Source organism: Coccinella septempunctata, chromosome 5, assembly GCF_907165205.1.
Source record: "Coccinella septempunctata chromosome 5, icCocSept1.1, whole genome shotgun sequence".
Classification (NCBI taxonomy): domain Eukaryota; kingdom Metazoa; phylum Arthropoda; class Insecta; order Coleoptera; family Coccinellidae; genus Coccinella; species Coccinella septempunctata.
In genome coordinates this window covers 32,210,815-32,230,228 of record NC_058193.1, presented here as the reverse complement: position 1 = coordinate 32,230,228, position 19,414 = coordinate 32,210,815, and the positions used below count along the sequence as shown (strand labels likewise).

The 19,414-nt window shown below is 36.4% G+C and overlaps 3 protein-coding genes and 1 long non-coding RNA gene across 5 annotated transcripts; 2 read left to right on the top strand and 2 right to left on the bottom strand.

Annotated features, from left to right (window-relative positions):
• The first annotated feature begins 709 nt into the window (after window positions 1–709).
• LOC123313530 lies at window positions 710–3,628 on the top strand. The gene is made up of 3 exons (XR_006537746.1): window positions 710–746; window positions 2,544–2,631; window positions 3,121–3,628. It is a non-coding gene; the product is annotated as an uncharacterized LOC123313530 (long non-coding RNA).
• On the bottom strand, window positions 790–6,961 carry LOC123313529 (biorientation of chromosomes in cell division protein 1-like 1). 2 transcript variants are annotated; one of them, XM_044898452.1, is made up of 6 exons: window positions 6,624–6,961; window positions 6,219–6,559; window positions 3,649–6,135; window positions 1,857–1,940; window positions 1,606–1,797; window positions 790–1,172 (listed from the first exon to the last, which is right to left on the bottom strand). In XM_044898452.1, exons 1-6 carry the CDS (start codon window positions 6,872–6,874, stop codon window positions 1,087–1,089), a joined length of 3,441 nt encoding a protein of 1,146 aa, XP_044754387.1. In that variant the 5' UTR covers window positions 6,875–6,961; the 3' UTR covers window positions 790–1,086. The 2 variants fall into 2 exon arrangements, with proteins under 2 accessions (XP_044754387.1, XP_044754388.1); XM_044898453.1 differs by lacking the exons at window positions 790–1,172; window positions 1,606–1,797; window positions 1,857–1,940 and adding an exon at window positions 2,748–3,014.
• Window positions 6,962–7,273: 312 nt separating this feature from the next.
• LOC123313271 (eukaryotic translation initiation factor 3 subunit A) lies at window positions 7,274–15,799 on the top strand. Its single transcript, XM_044898091.1, has 14 exons — window positions 7,274–7,453; window positions 7,537–7,882; window positions 8,102–8,453; window positions 8,507–8,715; window positions 8,807–8,978; window positions 9,086–9,416; window positions 9,475–9,992; window positions 10,049–10,342; window positions 10,424–10,569; window positions 10,625–10,884; window positions 10,946–11,023; window positions 11,082–11,195; window positions 13,189–13,776; window positions 15,530–15,799. Exons 1-14 carry the CDS (start codon window positions 7,405–7,407, stop codon window positions 15,595–15,597), a joined length of 3,525 nt encoding a protein of 1,174 aa, XP_044754026.1. The 5' UTR covers window positions 7,274–7,404; the 3' UTR covers window positions 15,598–15,799.
• A 333-nt stretch (window positions 15,800–16,132) lies between these two features.
• LOC123314596 (protein fem-1 homolog C) lies at window positions 16,133–19,264 on the bottom strand. Its single transcript, XM_044899972.1, has 8 exons — window positions 18,843–19,264; window positions 18,430–18,768; window positions 18,034–18,293; window positions 17,782–17,956; window positions 17,438–17,691; window positions 17,113–17,378; window positions 16,890–17,024; window positions 16,133–16,829 (listed from the first exon to the last, which is right to left on the bottom strand). The coding sequence occupies exons 1-8, from the start codon at window positions 19,133–19,135 to the stop codon at window positions 16,593–16,595; spliced, it is 1,959 nt and encodes a 652-aa protein (XP_044755907.1). The 5' UTR covers window positions 19,136–19,264; the 3' UTR covers window positions 16,133–16,592.
• Between the last annotated feature and the right edge of the window lie 150 nt (window positions 19,265–19,414).

The window sequence follows — 19,414 nt, the reverse complement described above, 5'->3', positions numbered from 1 at the left end:
CATTTTTCCATACTCGAGTTTCGTATGAACTTGTTTGCGTAAATTATGATTCATGCAATTTTTTTCTGTTTATCCTAAATTTACCGCTTCTTAAACTGATATTCCTGTGGAAAAATTAACTGAAAAAAAGGACAGACATTCATGTTGACTTTCACGCATACTGGGTGTCCCAACTGCAATCAATCAAGTGTTTTTTTTCCAAAACTGGACCTGTCAATTGTATTGAAGAATGAAATTATTCGAGGAAATCATTGATCAATACACGATTTCAATTTTATCAATCATTGAGACGATTTGTTCATAGTATCTGGTATCGAGAATAATTTTTCATTTACTCCTTGTTACTTAATATTTCTTATTATATCTTAAATTTTTCTATAATAGAAAATCCATAGATATAACAAAAATCATTTATTCAGTAAAAATATTTGGAATAACGATAATATTTATATTTTACTTATCACAAAGTTGACCTGTTGAAGTTTACAGTTGACTAAATAAGAGGATAATACACAAAATTTCGTTATGTTGTATTCAAAGATCAAGATCAAACATTCAGTTTCCGTGGAATTATTTTTCGTTGATATTAGATAATCTAAAGGTGAATGTTCGGAATTTTCAACAGATAATCCTCTCAATACTCTCCATATTATCAGCATTCAAGAATTTTCAATATTCTTGAGAATTTTCACACAGAAGATGCTAGTTCGCAATTTTCATTATATTTAGTTTTTTCGCCATAAAAAGTACGCCCTCTTTGTCTCATTCGGATGTAAATGAAAAGATCGATTCAGTACAAAAATTAATTTAATTAATTCAAGATACACAATCATACTTAGAAGTATCACATCATCTACATATGAAATCTGCGAGATCTTTTCAGGTTTACAAAAATGAAATATTTTATTTTTGAGTCCATTTCACTTTCTCTATTATGTACATTTTACTTCAATAAAAAGAAGTAAGGCCTACTGCAATATATACAATTTATATTTAAATGAAATTTTCATAACTTTGTGAACGTAAAAATTTATTTACATTATTTTACAAACTATACAGAACTATCATATAAGTAAGGAGACTCCATCAGGGATTTTTCACATCCCTTCCAGTCCTCCTCAAATATATACGGGGTTTGTATAAATCCTCACTGGAATACCGCTGACTGGCTCCTAAAAAATGAACAAATTTATGAATAAGTACAGTTTCATTGTCCAAATATTGGGGTGGATAATTTGTTTCAATTTTTGAGCAGTGTGAATTTTATTCTCCAGTAATGGCTGTAGGTTTAATATATGAACAATTAAGAGTCAATTGGAAAAACAAGATTGATTTTCCTTTCAATAATGGAAATTACAATAGTTATACAACGAATGACATCATCTGAAATGTATGATACTTGAAATCAATTAAGATTTGCAGATGCTCATTCAATTGATACTTTTCATGAATTATTCCAAGAAGTAATAAGATGAGCCCTTCATCTCAACATATACTCCTCCAATTTATTATGTTTGTGAATGAAACAGCTTTCAAAAGACCAATAATTGAATATTCTTCTTGGAAACTACCAAAAAGCAACAATTTTCGAAACATTTCACTCACTAATTTTCTTTTCGCTCGATTTGTCAGCTGATCTATTCGTCTTCGTATTGACTTGATTTTCAACTCTTTCAGGTGCATTGCAGTTGACGCCACTCTGTCTTCCGCTCTTCATTTCTGGTGATTTGATGCCCAGATTCATTTCTTTCATATGTTCCTGTTCGGCATGACCAAATTTAGTAGTTGTTTTACTATCTGAAATAATTTTCGGTGAAAATTAGCAGCCTTCATAAATGTAACGAATAATATTATACTTGTACGGGGATGGATTTTCTTGGTTGTCGGCAATAATTTCTTCGGGTTCGTCTTGGTTTCTTCAACTTCGAGCCGTTTTGATGCTGAAAAAAGGGGGTAGATGAAAAAATTACCCCATTATAAGGTTCAAAACAAAATTGTTCTCTATGCTAATGACGGTTGTTGCGGTTTTTTCTGATTGTTGTAGGGTCATTTACGCAGAGCACACTGTGGAATTTCGTTCACATACCCAGGGAACGTTTTTAGGGGCAGATATGTTAAAGTGTTAATCCTCGCAATGTATTTCCAATTCTTTTATTGCATCTTAGTCCCAGATCAGATAACCGAGTAACTCCTTCTGTATTATATCATTTTATTGAGGGTTGAATCAGAGAAAATGACAGGGGAGGGTTTCTAATCATTGCTGCAAAATTACCAGTTTTTTTTAAACCAAATTAAGTAATTCTACTGCTTCGATATTGTAAGAGCATTGTAAAGATAACCTGTAAAACCTTCTGTATGTAACAACTATACCCCATAATCATTATATAGGGTGTAAATGAATAATTTCGATTAAATTTAAGGGGTAGGGTTACATATATATTTTTGGGTAAACCCTGCTTAGATACAGCCCCCTAAAGATGGCAGCTGAAAAGCAATTTTAATTTTTATCTTTTTTCTTTTTTTATCTCAGATGAAATTTTCAGGTAACTTGGAGAAGACTACCTGGGTTGTTTTTTCTTCAAGGAAAGGATAAATTTTTCGCCATATTTCCCTATACGACCTCAATATAAGGTGACTTATGGTAAATTTACTACTGACATTAAAATTGCAAAGTCAAAATAATTCATATAAATTTAAGCAATTGTTCATTCAGAATTTGAAATGAAAGTGGAAAATCTCCAGAAAAAAACATCTAGAAAAATATTTTATTCTCATGTTAACAGTCATAATAACAGTTTGAAACAATATGAATGTTAACTGATAATTCTTCTCCAGACTGGTTAGACTTCGTCAATGCATTCTGCCTTCATCTACACAAACTAGTGTAGTCTTCTACAACAAACATATTTCTCAGAGGATTCGCTCATCAGATCCATTGTAATTCCGTTCCTTCATAGTTCTTTCTCCACACCCTATTCATACTTTATCCAATAGCCAAGTTATTCCTTTCCAGACTGTAAATGAGAAAAATTAGAAATTAGAGATAGGAAAGTGTCGAATTGAAATACTCTCAACAACTAAAAACTATAATTACATAATAAATACTTACTCACCTTTCAGACAAAAATGATTCCAACATAGAAGGGACTACTGAGTCACAATCACTTTTATCCGATAATTCATCATAAAAAAACGTACATGTGTTTGCTAGTTCGATAAAATCTCAACAAGACTAATAGATAATTTCCTAAATAGATAAAGTTTGGTAGTTGGGACACATAGTTCCCCTGATTCTACTATTTGCTATGATTTTTTTACTTATTAATTTCAAATATGGATTTAACAGATAACTCCAAAATTGGAAATGAAAAGAATATTCAAACCGTTGTTTACATTGTTTTACTCAACGAGATTAATTCAGGAACCTACATAATGAAAATTCCAAGACGGCAATTTTTACAGTAGAATTGAGTGTCACAACGGAATGACTGTTCAATTCGATCCGGTGTACTAACTAAAGATTAATTCAAAATCAAATACTGTAAAAATCAAAGTTTCAATAAACATGAACAATTCAGCTGGTATCTACCATTTTTACCCAGCAGCTAACTCTCAATAACACAGAAAAACGTTTTCAATCAAACTCACCTGAATTCTCGAAATTATTGTTAGAAACATCAGTTTTCCAGTCGATAACCTTCCGTTTTCTAGTTTGGTCCTCATTTTCATGTTTCTTACTATAAAATTCTAAATTTGTTTCTTTAACTATTGAAATTTCATTCTCCAGAATGTTGATAATGCACTGAATAAAATTCAAAGATCGATTGTTTGAGCGCTCTAAGCCCTTACATACATCCCCCTTACTGTCCAAACAAACTTCACAAGAATTCTGTAAACTGTATATATCAATATCCTGAGAAATTGTTTCCTCAACAACTAAATTATTCTCTGTGTGTTCCCTACTGATAGTTTCTTCTTTATCTAACACATCCAATATCTCATCATCATTCTTGACACTGTTTTCTAGAAGCTGTGAATTTTCTACTTCTTCTAATTCGTCTTTTATGTTATCCTCTTCAATTTCTACAGTATTCGTAGTTTCTGTTACAGGATCTGCTTCGCATTCTAAGTTTTCTTTATTTTTTATCATTTCCTCAGTTAGAGCATGTTTACGAAGCAACACTATGGCCCTCTGTTTAAAATCTTTGAAATTCCTAGGATTCACATCATCAATACCAACATCCTTAGATTCTACTTCTTCGACATTGATTGCTTGGGAATCTGTGGACTTAGAAAGTGCCGGTTGCTCCGAAACATATGCTGTAACATTAGAATCATTTGGTGTGTTCTGATCTTGTAGGCCAATGTTGATATCTTCCACTTTTTCATTATAATCTTCGCTTACATTACTATTCACTATGGATTTGTTTATGTTGGAGTATAGGTTCTCTTCTAATTCGTCCAAATTTTCATTTGAAGCTTTTTCTTCAGCCTCTGCCATTTCATAGATCAAACTTTTCTCTTGTTCAACACGATCAGAAACTTCACTCACAAGCAGAGTTTTTTCATCTTTCGTTTCGAAAGAAGCCTCTTCTTCGTCCATATACGGACTCTCATAAGAATTGTAATCTACATCAGTTATTTGTTCCATAAACTTGGCTTCAAGTGCATTCCATTTAGCCATACTAATATTTGAAGATGAAATGAATTCGTCTATATTCACAGGCGTGGATTTAGAAGCTTGTGCCTTTTGGTTTTCATCCGTTTCCTCATTTTCATCGCCATGCTCCTCTTGTTCTTCTTTTTCCCTTTTAATATCCTTCGTCAATTCATCGATTTCTCCCATGATAAATTGCACTTCTGAATTCTGTGGATCTGTTTTGATCACACCATCCAACTTTTTGAGTAGCTTACGTATTTTCATTATTTTCATGGCTTCATTCAAGTTCGAAGCAAATTTTGGTACTTTTATTCTTTGCATTTCCATAAAAGCCTTGTTAGTAGCCTCTTCATGCTGATCCTCGGCTTTATCAGAATTCCCGGAATATCCAGAGCTGCCCTCGGAGTTCAAAGTAGAAGAGTCTTGACTTGTCTGCTGCGTTGAGTAATCACCATTACTGGTTTGTGGGGACACATGAGGTCTTTTACTACTTGACGGACCATCAGAATCACGATCTGAAGATCTCCCTCCATTTCTCTTTTCCTTTGAGCTCTGATGATCATCTTTAGATCTCCGTTTCCTTTTCCTCTCATCCTTTTCATTCTTTTCCTCTTTTTTATGTGAGGATTTGTATTTATCATCATCTTTCCTACTTTTAGAATCCTTTTTTGAACTTGAAGAACTATGAATCTTTTTGCTTTTGTCAGATGTTTCTTCTTTACTACTCTTGATATGACCTTCTTTATCCTTTTCTTTTTGGCTATCTTTTGAAGACTGACTATCTCTTTTTTTGGATGATGAACTTCTCTTATCGTCCCTACTTTTGTCACTTCTAGAAGATTCCTTTTTATCTCTTCTATCATCTTTTTTTTCAGCTTTATCTTTTTTCTTCTTCTCGCTACTTGAACTGTCTTTTTCTGAGGAATGTTTCGATTTCCTGTCTTTGTCATACTTTTTATCTTTATCAGATCGATGATCCTTATCACTTTTTCCTTTATCTGATTTAGGTTTGTCTTCTTTATCTTTAGGTTTGCTATCCTTATTCTTATCTGTGAGTTTTGGTATTTTGTATTTTTTTTCTTCAGTTTTTCCATCCTTTTCTTCTGTCTTAGGTTTGTCAGATCTCGACTTATCTCTTTCTTTGTCACTTCTTGACTTTGATCTATCAGAGGAAGAATGATATTTATCCCTTCTCCCATCTTTCGATTTGTGCTTAGTTTCTTCTGAAGTCTTTTCTGAGAATGTTTCAGGAGCATTGGTAATTTCTTCTTTGTTTTCAATATTATTCTCAGAAATTTTTTCATCACTTAGTATTTCAGTTTTAGAATTCGAATCTGATGATTTCTGAGACAAACAAATGTCTTCTAATTCAAGTTTCAGAGTATTTTCTGGAAGGGACATCCTACTTTCTGAGCTGTTGAGCGACATAACAGAGTCTTGCTTCAAACTGTTGTTAGAATCGTGGCTTACTACAGCTGAAAAATTAAATATGTCAACTGAAGAAGTTCATTCAATTTAACAAACAGGAAGAAGGGATGCATTTACTGAAAATATTCACCTGAAAGAATTGAAGACTGTGAATCAATTGAATTTTCTTCTTGCATAATTCTATCATTATTATCTAATCTTGGGGACATTTCTTCAACTTTAATTTCCTTGATTTCTTCTTTAGGGAAATCTTTTTCCTCAGGTAATTCAGGGGATACAGCTTCCAAATCGTTGGGTAACAAATCGTGAACCGTATTTATCTCCAGTGGTGTAGTGCTTTTCTCCTTAGGTCTCTCAATCCCCAAAAATTTGTACATCACATCATCAACTTTTGGTATAAAAACTGTATTTATTTTTGGGTTCACAACTTGATCAACAATCCTCTCAACTCCTGTCTCCAAAAAGCCAGATCTATAAATATTAAATAATATATGGATGTGAATAGGTTCTGTCAGGTAAAAAAATTAATACTCACTCATGAATATGCTTGCGGAGCATTTCCCGTACTTGATTTTTGTTCATATCTGGGGTCCAAGTTTGTTCATTGAGAAAGCTGGTTACACTACCTTCTACTCTTTGCCTCAAATTCTGATAAGCAGGTTTAGTATCTACATCTGAAATGCATTCCTTCCTGAACTGATCAAATATTCCCTGTGATTTCAATTCCTTCACTATTTGTTCGACTAATCTGGGATCACCAGGGAGAAAATTGCACATAAGATCCATTTTAAGTAATGTTTACTTAGAAAACGACAACTATTCGTACACTTTTCAGTAATTCTAACACAAAAACAGAGACAAACTCTGACAAAAACAATTTCTAATATTTCTATTCATAGAAAATATTGAAAGGTGCAGCTAGATCACAGAATCGTACAATAATTTGTCCCATTCTTTTTCTTCTATGTTTTAGCCAGGTATTTCATGATTCTTCTGACAAAATTGTAGATGACGATGATATTTCGTAAAAATACATAACACATTTCAATTACCGAATAAAATAATGGATACAAAGATGTCAATTTATTTCAACTGAGGTAATTCTCACATAATGAATCAAACTTTTTTTACAAAAGATTATATTGTACTCTATGTTTTGAGGAAGAGTGATCTATGTTCGTCCCCGCATCCATTTTGAATCCTTTTCCTTCAAGGAAAACGTGAGGGTTGTGAACGTGGCAGATTCGAAAAATATCCCAAATTACTGGAATTTTCTTATATTTATGTTTAGGAAAACTCGATAATAAACCGAAGAGATGGCTCGATACGGTCAGAGACCGGAAAATGCTCTTAAAAGGGCTAATGGTAAGGGGCACATGTTGGTTAATTTAACATATGACAATTTAGCTTCTTTGAACAATGACTTCATCGGCATTTTTACATTTCAGAATTCATTGGAGTTGGAAAGCCGGCTAGAGCTTTGGATACTTTACAAGAAGTGTTCAGGAATAAGAAATGGGCGTACAATTGGTCAGAGTCGGTTTTGGAACCGATTATGTTCAGATATTTGGAACTATGTGTGGATCTCAAAAAGTCACATATAGCGAAAGAAGGTCTCTTCCAATACAGGAACTTATTTCAGTCCGTAAATGTCGGCTCCTTGGAAAATGTCATTCGGGGCTACTTGCGTATGGCCGAAGAAAGAACTGAAAATGCTAGGGAGCAGTCAGCACAAGCTGTCATTGATATCGATGACTTGGATAACTTAGCTACACCAGAAAGTATACTGTTGAGGTATTGCCATTTTCATTAAAATCATCAAACCAGTGCATGAATTCACAAGTAAATTCTATAGAGAATTTTCAAACAAGTTTTATAGGGATTTTTCATCTTGTTAAGAAAAACGATAGTGCTTTTTTCCTATGCCCCTATCTTAGTGACAGCATTTCCAGTTTGTAAAGCTGGTCCTCATTCATTTGAACTCAATTAATTGAAGTTTTCTCAATGTTATAGTGCTGTTTCTGGTGAAGATGCCCAAGATCGTTCAGATCGAACCATTTTGACACCATGGGTTAAATTTTTATGGGAATCTTATTGCCAATGTCTGGAGTTGCTAAGAACAAATGCTCATGTGGAAAATTTATACCACGATATTGCAAGGATGGCTTTTCAATTTTGCCTTAAATACAATAGAAAAACTGAGTTTAGAAAGTTATGTGATAAGCTAAGGAAGCATTTAGATGATATTTGTAAACTACCTACTCAGGTCTCAAACGTCAGCATTTCAAAACCAGAGACTCAGCAATTAAACTTGGAAACAAGACTGCATCAGTTGGATTACGCTATTCAGATGGAATTATGGCAGGTGGGTTCGTGATTTTGATTGAAAATTTTCAGTTTTCTAATATCTGTTTTTAGGAAGCATATAAAGCTATAGAGGATATCCATAATCTGATGAACATTTCTAAGAAGATGCCAGTACCGAAAACAATGGCTAATTACTATCAAAAATTGGCAATGGTTTTCTGGAAAGCTGGAAATTACCTCTTTCATGCTGCTGCATTGATCAAACTCTTCCAATTATCGAAGGAAATGAAGAAAAATATCACTCCTGAAGAATTGCAAAGGTATGGATCTATTTAGCAATTGATTCCTTTCGTTTTATTGAAATCCTGAACATTTTTATCCTTCAGAAGCATAACTCTTTTTTATTCTCAGGATGGCATGCAGAGTTCTCTTAGCTACATTATCGATACCCCTTCCATCAGCGCACCCTGAATTTGATAGATTTATCGAAACTGATAAGTCACCTCTAGAAAAAGCTCAGAAATTGGGTGTTTTACTTGGACTCTTCCAACCCCCTACCAGGGCAAGCTTGTTGAAAGATTTAGTGAGTACTTTTCGCCCATCAAACCATTCTTATTATGAAATAACTACATTTTGGATAAAAAAAAAGTGATTTTGAGATATATCAATTTCCTATTAATCGTTGTATAGGTTCGCGTGAATGTTGTTGCCCTTGCTACTACCCAACTTCAAGATCTTTACAATTGGTTAGAGGTGGAGTTCCATCCTTTACTTCTTTGCACAAGAGTGCAGACTGTGATCAAATCCATATCGCAAGAAGAAAACACACAACTGCAGCAGTACATCCAACCATTGCAAGACGTTACTTTGGTGAGGCTAGTGAGACAAGTAGCCCAGGTTTATCAGACGATTGAATTTGATCGTTTGATTGAACTGTCAAAATTCAGCAACGCTTTCCACATGGAGAGATTGCTGGTTAATTGCGTGCGTTACAACGATATGCAGATTCGTATCGATCACGGTAAGTTGGATTTCAACATGAAATAATACTTTGAAACACACCAAGAAATCTTTCGCAGGCAAGAGATGTGTCCACTTCGGTATAGATCTCAGCGAGAGTCAGCGTGAGGAGAAACCTGAAGGGCCAACACTCCAAGTTATGCCCAGTGAACAGATAAGAAACCAGTTGGTCAACATGTCTATCGTTCTTCACCAAGCCATGGGCGTCATCAATCCTGAACGCAAGAAAAGCGAGAGAGATCACATGCGCAGTATTATGGTACAGAATTACCATGAAAATAAGGTCAGACAGCACCAGAAGATCTTGCAACGTCATAAGATCATCGAAGATCGCAAGGAATACATAGAACGTCTGAACACCGTAAGGGAGGAAGAGGAACAACGTAGATTAGAGGAGATTCAGAGGCAGAATCAATTGGCCGAGAAGAAACGTTTGGAACTCGAAAGGGAGGAGAGAGAGAAGAAACGGGCCATGAATGAGTACCAACAAATTAAAGACAGACATTTGAAGGAAAAGCTGATGCAAATCAGTCAAACCGGTCATGGACAGAAGATGCTTAAGAAAATGGACGAAGAGGTAAGTGTAACCAATTGTATGTATCGTGGATTTTCAGCAATGTTTTCTTCTTGTAGGATATCAAGAAATTGGATGCTGATCAAATTGCGGCCAAAGAGGCCGAAGAACTTCAGAAGGAGAGACGAGAATTGCAGGCCAAATTGAAGTCTCAGGAGAAAAAGGTGGATTACTTCGAGAGGGCCAAACGTCTAGAAGAAATACCCTTGCTGCTGGCTTCTATAAAAGAGAAGCAACACCAAGATCAGAGTTTCTGGCAACAACAAGAGAAAGAGAGGGTTGCTTTGGCTATCGAGGAAAGGAAATTGGCCGTGGAGACCAGAGACAGACTTGCCAGAATGAAACCTGACAAGGTAAGTCAAAAAAATGTGCAAACTTGATTATTTATTTTTTAGCACACACATACTTAATGTTCTGTTCTCATTTTTTTCAAGGATGCCTTCCTAGAAAAACTGAAGAAGGAGAGAAACATCGTGTACGAGGATAAACTGAAGGAGTTCGAGACCATGCTGGCTCAAGAACGCAAGAAGCGTCTCCAGAAGAGGAAAGTGGAACGCAAAGAGGACAGACGTATCCAGTGGTATGTTCCTGATTTTTCCAGTAGTTTACAAATTTTCATCGGTACGTGTTTTCAGGCTGAAAGAGAAGGAAAAATACGAACAGAAGAAACGGGAAGAACAGAGAAGGAAGGAGGAAGAGGAGCGACAGAGGTTGGAGGAGCTGGCTCGTAAAGAGCAAGAAGAAAGGGAAAAGTTGGAGAAGGCGGAGAAAACGAGGAAGAAGAAAGAGATGGAGGAGATGTTGGAAAGAACCGCCGCCAAGCAGAGGGCGCGTGAGGAGGAGATTGAGAGGAAGTTGAGGGCCGATCGGGAACAATTGTCCCAGCAAGTCAAGGGTAAACGGAAATTTACATTCTCGATCATTCGATATTAAATTATTATTTCTTATGATTGCAGAAACGACCGAAACGAGTTCCTCATGGAGACGTGGCGATCCGAAACCGGCGTCTACTGATTCGGGTGTTTACAGACCCAGTGAGTAATTCGTAATATTTGTTACTTCTGTTTTTTAATTTGCTCATTTTATTTCTAGAATTCACCAGAAGCGAAGATGCCCCATCCCGTTCATCAGAAGCTCCATCTTCTGGATGGAGGAATCAGAGAGGCCCGCCACCAAAGAGGTTGGATGATGGTAGGAGCGAGCCAAGTAAGTGTGCATGATTTTTTCGGATATTATTGTATCGAATTGATGTGTCCAACACTCGATGAAAATTAATCAATTTTACCATTTTTTCGGATCGACTGAAAAACCATAAAAAAAAATTATTTTTAGTTCTATCTCACAAATGGTTTTATCCAATGAAATGAATTTCGGATATACACTGCGCAAAAAAATTAACGCACATTCTGTAAATCTCAATTTTAATGAAAGTTAACTCTACATTGACTTTATAACTTATTTTTTATGTTCTCTCGGGAAGGTTTCGAACGAAACAAGACACATTAAATGGAAGAAAAATTCAGGATTTCACCGAATCTTATGTGAAAGAAGAGAAATGAACAATTTTCAAAACACTGAAATGCTGATAAGTGATTTAATACTTGGTATTTCCACCCCTTGCGTTAATTACAGCTCGGCAACGACGGTTCATACTCAAAATGAGTGATTTAAAAATGTTCTGATCTAATCCTTCCCAGATTTCTCCGAGTTGGATTCCTAAGTCATTAAGAGTAGCTGCATGATTTTCTGAACTTCTCAGCCTTCTATTGAGGTTCTCCCAAACCTGCTCAATCGGATTGAGATCTGGACTTCTTGCTGGCCATTCCATTCGAGAGACTTCAACCTCTTCAAGGTACTCCTGAACGACGCGCGCAGGATGGGGTCTGGCATTATCGTCCATAAAAATGAAATTTTCACCAATGTATGGGGCAAATGGCACTACATGCTCTTCAAGAATGTTCCTTATATACTTATCAGCATTCATAGCTCCACTATCAACGACCACTAGGTCTGTGCTAGCAGTCAAAGATATTCCACCCCATACCATAATCGATCCTCCCCCGAGATCAGTAGTATTCAGGAAATTGCACTGAGCATATCTTTCATGTGGACGTCTGTATACAAAGGAACGTCGATCACAATGGTAGAGGCAGAATCTAGACTCATCTGTGAAGAGAACTCTTTCCCAATCGGCCTCTTCTCAATGGATATGCTCTCTCGCAAACTCCAAACGCGCCCTTCGATGGGCTGGGGTAAGAGCTGGGCCTCTTGCCGCGACACGAGGCCCTAAATCATATTCTCTGAGGCGATTTCTTATTGTCCGAGCGCTAATTTGCACCTCATGAGTTTGCTCAAGCTGAATTTGAAGGAAGCGAGCGGTTGCAAACCGTTGTCTCAACGAAGAAACTCTCAAGCAACGTTCTTGAATGGCAGTTGTTACCAGTGGTCTACCCTGTCCTGGTCTTCAGACATTCATATCTGTCTCCCTGAATCGCCGCAACATTCTGGACACACTTGTATGGGAAACTCCAAACCTTTCTGCAATTCTTGTGTATGTCCACCCTTCTTCTCGCAAAACTACCGCTTGGGCCCATTCCTTTTGGGTCAAATTGCGTGTTTCGCGTTGCATAGCGATCGAGTGTAGAAAATCAAACGAAAGAAAAACTATTGATCACTAGAATTGATCCAGAACTACTGATTTTAGAATGGAGCCAATACATTCAAAATCTGATAATATCATCTTTTTTTATTCCTGCTGGGAAAAAACATCTGTATTGAAGAAAACCGTTGAAAGTGGATAACCTATGCATGCATAATTCTGATAAAAATAATTATTATTGAGAACACCTTCAGTTGTAAAATAAATTTGAGATTTCCATAATGTGCGTTAATTTTTTTGCGCATCATCTTCCTTTAGATTTCAACGTTCTTTATTTCTCCTTTATTACTCATGCAATTTTTTTTAGTTTGTTTGTGTTTTTATGTAATTAGCAATTAGACTGGCAAAAATACTACTATTGAACATAAATACTCAAAATAATTTCATAACACACCCTATATTGATGATTTCGGACAACAGATCACCTTGTCAATTTTTCCCGCTTCTTGTGTGCTATATTCGAACTAAAGACAACCATTGGTCCATCTGGGATCATCTGTCGATTCATCAGTTGTGTATATGTCAACTTATTTGTTACAGAACGCGAAGAACGCCCAAGGAGAGATTTCCGCAGAACCGACGATAAAGAGGAAGGAGGCCGGGGCAGTTTCCGTCGTTCAGACGACACCAAGGAGGAAGGGGGCCGCGGCGGCTTCCGAAGACCCGAAGACGGCAGGGACGAAGGAAGCCGCTCCGGCGGTTTCCGTCGAACCGACGAGAACAGGGAAGATGGAGGAGGCCGAGGCGGTTTCCGAAGGACCGAAGACAGCAGGGAAGAGGGGGGCCGTGGGGGCGGCGGCGTATGGAGAACCGGACCGCCCGACAGGCGCAGGGAGGATAGGGAGCCCCGCGATAGGGATTTCCGCGACAGGGACGAAGGTCCGAAGGACGCGAGCTCCTGGAGGCACAACCGCAGGACGGACGACGACCAGGCGGCCCCATCCGCTTATCGCCCGCTCGGCAGGTCGATGAACAGGGACAGAGACGGACCTAGGAACAACGGAGGGGATGCGCCCCCCAAGGAACGCGATAACTCCGATTGGAGGAACGGCAGGAAGGCCGGTGGCGGCGATGATCAGACCAAGAGAAGCGGGCCTGAGGAAAAGGAGGCTCCTCCTAAAGAAAAAGGTAAGGATTTACGATTATTATCATTGAAACAAAGTCTTCAAGGCTCAACTCTTGTGGCTTCCTATCTGTCGGGAGTTTTCCTCCGAAAGGAGCACAGAAAGTAGTCTTAAGAAGTCCAGGATTCTCATCGGGGGACTGTCCTCAAAGCCCGAGGTATAAAAACTCCTAGCATCTGAGAGGAAACTGCTAAGCCTGGTTCCATTTGTACGAAAAAGGACTTACAGGTTTTTCTTTGTACCGCTGGTGCAGAAGCGCTGTTGAACATATTCTATTCACTTTATTTTAGCACTCGGTTGGCCATGGAAATTTGTCACATTTCACTCTGTATAGTACGAAAATGTGGGGTTATGACGCTTGTCAAAACATTTTTGGGTTTTAAATAATAGCTATGTTGCCCTTTCTACGTAAAAGTTTCTGTTATTACGTATTTTATCACAATGTCGAATCTCTTCGGAAAATATATGACGAACATAGTTGAAGTTTATACAAACTGATTGAAGGCATACCAAATCTAGTTATTGGCATGGAATATACAAGAGATCAGTATAATATCATAATATGCACTAGCTTGAGGAGAGTTAATGTTCGTTATTTTCTTTGGCTAAAGTTTGAATACGTTACATCAGTTGTAGATTTCAAAAGTATTAACCCGAAGATGGAATGCATATGATGCAGTGGTTGGGAATGGGTATCCCTTGAAGGAATTAACAGATAATTACAAGAATGTTGAATTCTTCAACAAAAAATCATCTTGCATCAATGGAAGTCAAAATAATTAAAGGAAGTTTCAAGTCAAGCTGAACTTCAGCTTGAATGAACAATTAACAGGACAACAGGGTCGTATTTGGGGCTGTTCATCTTAATACATTGATATAATGATAACAATTAGGTATTTATTGGTACCTTAAGACATTTACAATGTTTGGGACAAGTCAAATGAAAAATAGAAAAATCAATTTTCGGGAACTTATTCTACGATGACATTCATCGAAAATCCTGTAGTAGTAACTTTTCGCATCAATTAAACCAAACATAAAATTCTCAAATGCCACCACTTTTTGGGTCTGCCAATGGAAGGGAATTCTTTGTCATCCTTTTTATTCACAATCTTTCTGATTGTGGAAATATTCAGCTGAAATATAAGTCGTTTAGATTCAGATGAAACATTATATAAATTCACTTACATTGAATATGCTCGATACCGTCTGACATATTGTGGATTTCAGAATATCAGGGTAACTATGCGTTATATATATGAATGAGCGGACCTGAATTCTAAATAGCACTTCCTGAAACCCCGTCTTTTTCAATCACTATCGGCATTTTCGTAATAAAAATTGATATTAGTTGTGGCAACGGCGTTATGACATTAAGGACATTTTATGAGTGCCAACCATACTCCGTTCTAGTTACAAAAACTTGAGAAAATTATTTCATGGCCAACCGACTGCTAAAATGAATTTGAATGGAGTATAGTAACCTTACTGAGTTAAGGACAACACAACTAAAAAACCCAAAATCCACTAATCCTATGTTGGCATGCCGAGGTAACTTCCTTGAAACCCAGATGGCAACACCTTTAAAAATTCCTATGGTGAGAGGGACTCCTTGCTCTCGACTCATAGCATTTTTGTCTCTCCAACTCCATGTAGATGAACTAGGCCACAGTTCAGTATAGATGAGGCGTAAACGAAAATATTTTGGGGTAAATGTTGGGCTGTGATCAAATTACTGAAGCACGATTCTTTTGCAGCTCGTGAGCAACCAGAGAAGACGCAAGAAGATGCAGATGGTTGGTCCAGGGTGCAAAAACGTCGTTGAAATTCAACTGATATTTATCTCTATTATATACCTAATATATTCATTCAATGTTCATTTTATTAGGCGAAAAATGGAATTATAATTTTTTTTCAACGATTTGAATAAAACTTATAATTGTGAATGCTTTTTGTGCAAATCTGTAAATTCTTGTGATTTAATGTTGGAATGGGTATTTTAAACAATAAACTATTATGTACCATGATTTTTTTCTTCCATATTTTATCAACCCCAAGTGAATAGAAAGTTTTTCAGCCACAATCCCACAGAATGAAGAAATAAAAACTCCGCCGTTTTTCCTTATCTAGTTGTGAGGATTTCCTCAAAACTTGAGAATTTTCAACCTCACTTTGGAAACTTCCCGACTTCTTTGACCTAGACTCTTCCTTTCTACACTCCATTAATCCACGATACTGCTCGTGATTAGGTCTAACACACAATTGTTTTAGTATTTTATATTTTTCTAATACTCTTCTAGTTATAGATCTGAGTTTACGGAGAGGTTCTGGTCGAAACTGGGGATGCATTAATAGTCAAATTTCGATTTGAAAGAATAATAATCAAAACTTCATTTATTGCAGCCAATTATACAGTTGAAATATGTACATTACTTGATGACTATCGCAACCTAAGTCAAATAATTCTATAAATGAAATCATGCAGATTGCGTTTCATTGATATCTCGAAATTTTTCAAAACTGCCCAATTCTACATCAAAATATCGACAAATTTCCATTATCTCCAAGATGCGTAGTAGAAGGCTCTAACAACAATTTATCCAACGGAACTATAAATCGAACTAATTAATTAATGTCTGTACTCCTCACAGTAAATGGCAGTAGTTTTGCTAATTTTCATTTGATATAATTAATTTTATAATATTTCTATTTGTTTCTGGTCACATTAAAATCTCTATGTTCAATCTCAATATGTTATCAATTACTAAATATGAAACAATTATATTTACAAATTAGTGATTTAATCAACAACAACAACCTTCATGTGGGTTCATGTAAGTGCATAAATTCTTCCAAAGCACGGGGTATCTGATTCTTGTATGGGACTCCGTATTTGGATATGGCCGTTGCACACAAACACTTCAAACTCACGTAATCAAGAATTGGAATGGGAGAATTGGTGTGATTATTGTGTTCCATAATTGAAGGAGTTGGTACCATTCCTTTTCTATTAGGTTGGTCTATATGTGCTCCATAATCCAGTAGCAGTTTAACATACTAAAAAAAAAAAAATTGGTTGAACACAACAGTACTTCTATCGATCAAACAAAAACATACCCGAGTAAGGTTAATTTGGTCTCTACAGGAAAATGTTGCAATGTGAAGCGGAGTAGAACCATCTTTATTTTTAGCTGTCACAGAAGCACCATTCCTCAGTAGTAGCTCCAATACCTTTCTTCTCGGAAAAACTGCCTGCAATCAAACAATTATTCAGTTATGGTCGGATAATCAATGTACAAAAGCAATTGTTCCATGCAAGACAGAGAACTAGACTAATTACCACTGGTTCTTCCTCGATGAAATAGCTGGACCAAATCGTGTTCATTTTAGAAACACACAGATGGAGTAAACTGTCCTGAGTTCCCACAGTCCTAGGATCTATTTGTATAAGAGATTTAACATGTTCCTCCACCAAATCTTTCTGTTCCTTAGAAACCGCATTCTCTATCATCAAATAAATCAAATGTGTTATACATTTCAGTATTTTGTCGAAAAAATCAGCTTGCCGTTTATAGACTGGACGAATTGTAAGCAAGTGTCTTACTTCTGAAAAGAAAATCATCGATTTGAGTCACAATTAAAGCCATTCTTGTAAATTTACATACCTATAATATCATCTGTCAACAGCTTGTAAGTTTCAAGAATATCTTTGAACCTCTGCATTGCCTCCAACCCATCGGCAGGCAAATGTTTCTCATTAAAATCAATCATGAGCCGAACTAGAGCTTGGGCAGTGAAACATGTATCCGAATATAGAATAGAGTCTTTTCTCGTTCGTATCTCAAGAGCCCTACGCCATAAATGAATGCAATGTTGATGACGGACCATATCAGCATATGATGCTCCTCGGTACATCAATCTGTGGGAAGACAATTGCAGGAATTTTACCATAGTAGTATTATAAAATTCAAAGTTGTGAAATTAGATTGATCCAATTAAATGACCTTACCTGAATATTGTATCTTTATGGGTTGAACCTAAAATTCTTTCTGCAATCAATAAACTCTGTATACGAATTGCATCCAAATCTCCACTCATATTTTCAAGTTCTTCCATTGATTGAAACTCTCTCTGAAATCTATAACTTTCCAACAAAGGCATCACAGGTTGTTTAGGAAGTAGACCTGGTACATAAATAAAGAATTTCAATCAGCTTCCACCTGATATTCAACTACAAGTTTCTATTCGTGGAAATACTCACCATGGGTTTCCCTAATTGTCAAAGCTAACCTCCAATACTCCAAAGCCTTGAATGTGTCATTATGCTCATCTAAATATGTTGCCCCAAGTAATTCATGGGCATTTGCCAATTTTTCAGAGCTATAGGAGAAATTTGTGGTAAGATATTCAAAGATTCTACCTGCCCCTTTTAAACAAGCTGTCTGTAAGGCATCATCACCATATCTAGACCTGGCATGGATGTTTGCACCATTTTTCAGCAAAAGCCTAGTTGTCTCAAGCCTAGAAAAACATCCCTTAGAAGTAAAGTAGGTGTGATTGTCAATATACCAACTAAACATGCACTTTTCCTACTTAAAAATAAATTGTTTTCATTGGGAATCAAAAAAAGAGAAAACTATAAATAACTTCAACATACCTGTGCTCTTGAATTGCATAGTGTAGAGCCGTTTTATTCTGTATATCTCTAGCATTCACATCGGCCCCATTCCTCAACAAAAATTCACATAAGAGGGAACTTTGTACAGAGTTAATCAAACAAGTACCACCATTATAGTTCGGCAAGTTAATGTCTGCTCCATGTTCTACTAAATACTTGACAACTTCAAGATGTGTCATAAAACAAGCTGATCGAACTGGAGTGGACCCTGTATCAGATACTGCATTTATATCCGCACCTTGTTTGAGCAAGAATTCAACAACTTTCAATTTTCCTGATACGGCTGCACACCAAAGAGGAGTTACCATATGGGTTGACCTATTAAAAAATAGTTGTATCATATCCGAAGAGAACTGCTAGCAGTTTTCATATGTAAATATGTAGCCACATACCTGTCATCAGCAACTTCATATAATCCCCTCTGTTCTATATTTGCATTGCAAAAAGTAATCAAGTATTCTACAATTTCAGTCTGGCCTCTTCTACAAACCACAAACAAGGGAGAGCAACCTCCATCTGATCTATTGACAATTTCAGATCTTTCTTGTAACGATAATTTTGATAGTTTATTCCTCAAAGCGCAAGAAAGTCGAGATCCTGGTGCTAACTTTCTACATTCATTCATTAATGAGAGGAATATGATATCTTTGTCGTGTAGATTACCTAACTTAGGTAGTTCCCACATTTTTCTCAGTTTTTTTAAGGCTTCCACGCTTAAATCCTTTGTTTTCACCAGTTCTTATGACTTTCCTTCATTTGGTGTTTTTAAATTAATCCTTCTCGAACTAGTTGTCAAAATGTCAAAAAAGCAAATAACATGTCACAATGTCAAATGAAAATCACTGAATAATAATTGAAAACTTTGCACTTTGCACTCACCAAAAACCTTCGCAAAAACCCGTGGGAACGAAAAAACCTCACCAGAACACAGATCTCTGCTACAACCACAGATAACAGAGTAGAA